Source organism: Opisthorchis viverrini (genome assembly GCF_000715545.1).
Source record: "Opisthorchis viverrini unplaced genomic scaffold opera_v5_226, whole genome shotgun sequence".
NCBI lineage: Eukaryota > Metazoa > Platyhelminthes > Trematoda > Opisthorchiida > Opisthorchiidae > Opisthorchis > Opisthorchis viverrini.
Window position 1 is genome coordinate 760,384 of NW_008751881.1, and position 4,217 is coordinate 764,600.

At 48.2% G+C, this 4,217-nt stretch overlaps 1 protein-coding gene across 1 annotated transcript in view; it reads right to left on the reverse strand.

Moving 5' to 3' along the window:
* T265_08549 (hypothetical protein) overlaps positions 1-2,352 on the reverse strand; it is a gene marked incomplete at both ends in the record, with an annotated part of 19,051 nt that extends 16,699 nt beyond the window's left edge. The window contains one exon of the mRNA XM_009174386.1: positions 2,233-2,352. Within this exon, the coding sequence (XP_009172650.1) occupies positions 2,233-2,352 (120 nt within the window). The remainder of the gene's footprint in view (positions 1-2,232) is intronic.
* Positions 2,353-4,217: the final 1,865 nt, after the last annotated feature.

Below are 4,217 nucleotides of genomic sequence, written 5' to 3' on the forward strand. Positions count from 1 at the left end.
GACGACCTGGCAGTACCCCAACTCTCGTGCCCCCTTCACGTGGCACGGCAGCTAGGCACCGAAGGGGTGCTACAGGTGAACGGCTTTTCTCTCTGTGCTTGCGTTCGCCTGAGTTGGGAACAGAAAGCCACACTCTTGTCGGCAAATAATGATTCAGTATGCGCAATCCATCGCTTAACCGTGCTGTATATATGCCTTGAGTGAAGTCCCTGCTGTATACCTGAAAACACGTTTTCTAATTCTCTCGTTTAGGATTCGCCAGCACAAGCCCACATCAGCTATAGTTTTGAGAGAACGGCTGTCTGTTGCCCCAACCTGAGGCTGTCCCCTTGTCGTGATCCTGCGGGTTATATTGGCTGCAATCCAGTTCCTAAAGGTTCAACCTTGCCAGAAAGGCTGACATGGAGCGGCGCGACGAAAAACAGCGAATCCCCGTAATGCGAGTAGTCGTATTACGAGGTCAGGAGGTAAAGTCGTACTGTCCTCTGTGATAGGAAAGTGGAGGCAGTAGGGCGTTTCCCCAGGGCGACCAGCATGTCCATACTCATGGAGGCAGCGACGCTGACTTACCTCAAAGAAAGAATAGTCAGAAAAAGTCGGACCCAAAAACCGCACACTTCGATCGCCCAACAGTTGGCCGTGACCACCGGCGCATTATTCAGTAAGGTCAAAATACCTTCGAAACCAGAATCATGTGCTGCTCGGAAAGCACCTGCTGTGCGCAGCCGCACTAGGAGTGACAGTAATGCCTTGCTTCGTGCATCATCGGGCCAGGAAGGCCCCCTGCAGTCAAGAGGGTTAGACCATTGAGTCCTTGGATCCAGGAGAGGTTTTTATGAGGACCCTGCCAACCGCTGCCTTGTGGGTCATAATTTTGAGTTAAATGCTCAGGGTGATGCACCTAAACCAAACCTCCTTCTTCGGCTTGGCATCCAGGAAGAATCATTTGCCCTTGCAGCTCTTTGCTCATTAGCTTCTAACTACACCCCCTTCCCACCCATCGAAAGAGTCAGTGCGATCAACCCCTCTGCGATTCCCGTAGCCACTGTTCTGTGTCCAATCAGAAAAGTAAATCAAAAGAATCACTTACGAACATCAAGTGATCTTATCCATATTGCAACCATCAATGTCAAATAAGGCAACGGATACCTCTTACTGAAATCTTCCTTCTGGTGACGTATTTTTTTCTAAAACATGCACGCAAGAGCCCATTTTGTTAGTGAACCTCAGAACGCTTAGGGAGAGCTCACATGTTCCATATTTCATTCTTCGGGTATCTGGTGATCCTGAAGCAATGGCTCGCGGTATCTACGGTGTGTGAGTTGCACCCTGTCCCAAGGCTAAAAACAAATTACTGGACTGGATCCCAGTAAGTAGTCGTCTTTTATGCTGGCTCAATTGGGATACGTCCAGCTCTAGCACCCTTTCGGTGCCTAGCTGCCATGCCACCCGAAGGTTGCACGAGGGCTGGGATACTGCCAGGTTGCCTAAGCCTAGACAAGGGAAGTCGAGAGGCAGAGGTCGGGTTCGAACCACGGACCTTTCGGTCAGTAAATTTGCGCCCTAATCACTTGGGTCGATGCGAGAAACGGTCTTTATCTGTCGTGTCAGCATAAGCCCCGACAGTGACTCAATGAATGAGAAAAATGGGCTGATGCTATTACCACAACCTCGTAGGCAATCTCTCGTTGGTTCGTCTCATACAAGTTTGACCTGCATGACAAATACCCCATTTGCCACCGTATAGTTATACATATAGTTACTTGATGGCGATTTAGGTACCACTGGCTTGTCGACAACACTTGCAGCGCGTGCATACAGAAACCATGCAAGTCACCGGAGATAGCACAAGAAGACCGTTACTTCCAGGGCAAATAGAGTGTAACCTAAACAAACACTTAAAAACAATTGCAGTGCATATAAAATAACATAAGGTGGCAATTTTATTCAGCGAGCTCCTCATTTTAGGTCACAAAAATGAAAAATTGAAAGGTTGTGGTAATATTTATGGGAAATACAAGGTCACGTAAGGCACCGGACTGCGAATCCTTTGCTATATGGTGGCGGAAAAGTGCATACACAATTCGCAAACAAGCAGCGGATACCGTTCGAAACGATAATGACCGGTATTTGGCATTCTTAGTGGTAAACCGCATACGAATTTTGAAACCATGGGACAGAATATTGGGGTCCCATATCTTTAAAGCGCACCACTGGCTGCAAACACCATACCTGGCCGAACTTTTGAAACAGTTCAGAACGTCCCGTGAAAGGAATCCGAGCGTCGTGAACTTCAATAAGCACGTCAACATCGCTCATTTTTGAATTCATAGCATTGATTCCCTTACGCATATGTCCTGGAAACCAACGCACGGAACTCGGGTCTACATATCGGACGTGTGTACGGCTGCAATACGTACAGATAACGTGCGAAGACACCCGGAACTGTAATAAGAGCTGCCGAGGAAGCCTGAGCAACATCGTAGCATGTCTGTTTAGAAGTTGCGGTCAAGGTCAGTCGGCGACTGGTAAGCTCAGTATTCGCACAATTGAATTGAATTTTCGAAGTGTTACGCGCTTTTAATGGACTGAGGCAATCAGCCAACTGAGTTCACAGTACCAGTACAAACTTTTAGCTCTATATAGGCATCCTGGGGTCTCAGCGATGCTGGAAAATCATTCAACCAGACTCTTTTCACCAGAGGTATGATTGTTCCAGTGGGCAATGAGACTTGGTAGACCGCAAAAATATGAACGTGGATTAGGATGGTTTTTGGTTTGAGCATATGCGCAACAAAATTCAACATCTTAGCACAAAAACTTCTACTCGAGTCTTAAAATTTTTGCAGCTAGGAGCACCGTGCGGCAAGTGGCCCCATTACAGCCCGCAACGAAAAACTTGGGCCGCCTGAAAGCGTATGCCCGTAGCTTGAGCAAGCTTCCCACAGCAGTTGCACTGGCTGTACGTGCGACAGAGAACCCAAAATCTTAAAGGCATGTGCTTTCTGAACTCTTGTCTGGATTTAGATTCGGTCATTTAGTAAAGGCATGCATTTTTCTCAGCTCCTGCGCGAACAGGTGGAGTTGATTAGACCAGGTGGTGGGTTCAGCAGTTTCAGTAGACTTGTTCGTTTCCTGTCTGCTCAGTTTTGTGCCACTGGGCTAGAATAACAGGATGGTCCCCGCAGCTTAGGCGCTGGCATGCTGTGGTGCTTCATGGGCGGCAGGAGTGGCCGCGCGGTTACAATTTTGTGCCAGGTTGCCTTTTAACTTCAGACGTTTTTCCTTTGTTTATGTGTGTCTTGGATAAACATATCCAATGTTAAAGGTTATCAGGGGTTGATAATAAGTTTTCCCACACACCTGCACCTTAAACCGGAGAAATACCTCCGAGCTCGCTTTTACCATCACGATCCGGACGGCTTAAAATGCATCGAGTGCCTACAGGTTTTTTCCTAAGAACCATATGGATCTGTACAGAACAATATATTGCATTGCCTGAAACCTCCCGAGGTGTTTGCTGGACAACCATGGCCCGTCTACTGGTACACTCCGAGTCCAAATACTCACCCCACGATCGACCGCAGTCTACATCGCTTACATCTCAAGACTCCTCAACGCCTCCCACCCTACTCCAAACCTGAAAAATCATGGCTCCATTCTAGGGGAGCAAGACATCCTTCATCGACAGATGTAACACCTGGCGTCCCCTTGATGCAGAAGGTTTCCGACCTCCACCCAGTCATGCATGCTGTCGTGGCTCCCAATCGGTTCACCAGGCTCACGGTTGAGACCGCTATCTCCGTGACTTGCAAATAGTAGCCACATGCGCAGACAGCCTCCCGACTGTTGTAGCTCATGATCTCACGTCCTACAATCCTCCTCATTAAAGTGCAAAGCACGACCGCATGTCTTCTTCCTGTTCATCTTCAATTGATGCTCATATCGGTGAACTCGCTCTTCTGGGACAACTCCACCGCCCCCACCAATAACTTGGCACCCTTGCCTCACCAACACTGTCTCGCAACAGCGTTTGGTCTCCTCTCCCAGCCCCCCAGTGTTACCATAGAACTTAAACTGCCCCTGTAGAAGAGAGCTTGCCAACAGGGTGCTCCCGTTTCCAACCCCAAGTGACAGCCAATCCCCATAATTATTCCCCTTGACCAGATGAACTGAAACCTTCTTGTTTTACTGAACTATTTTTATAACTCTTACGG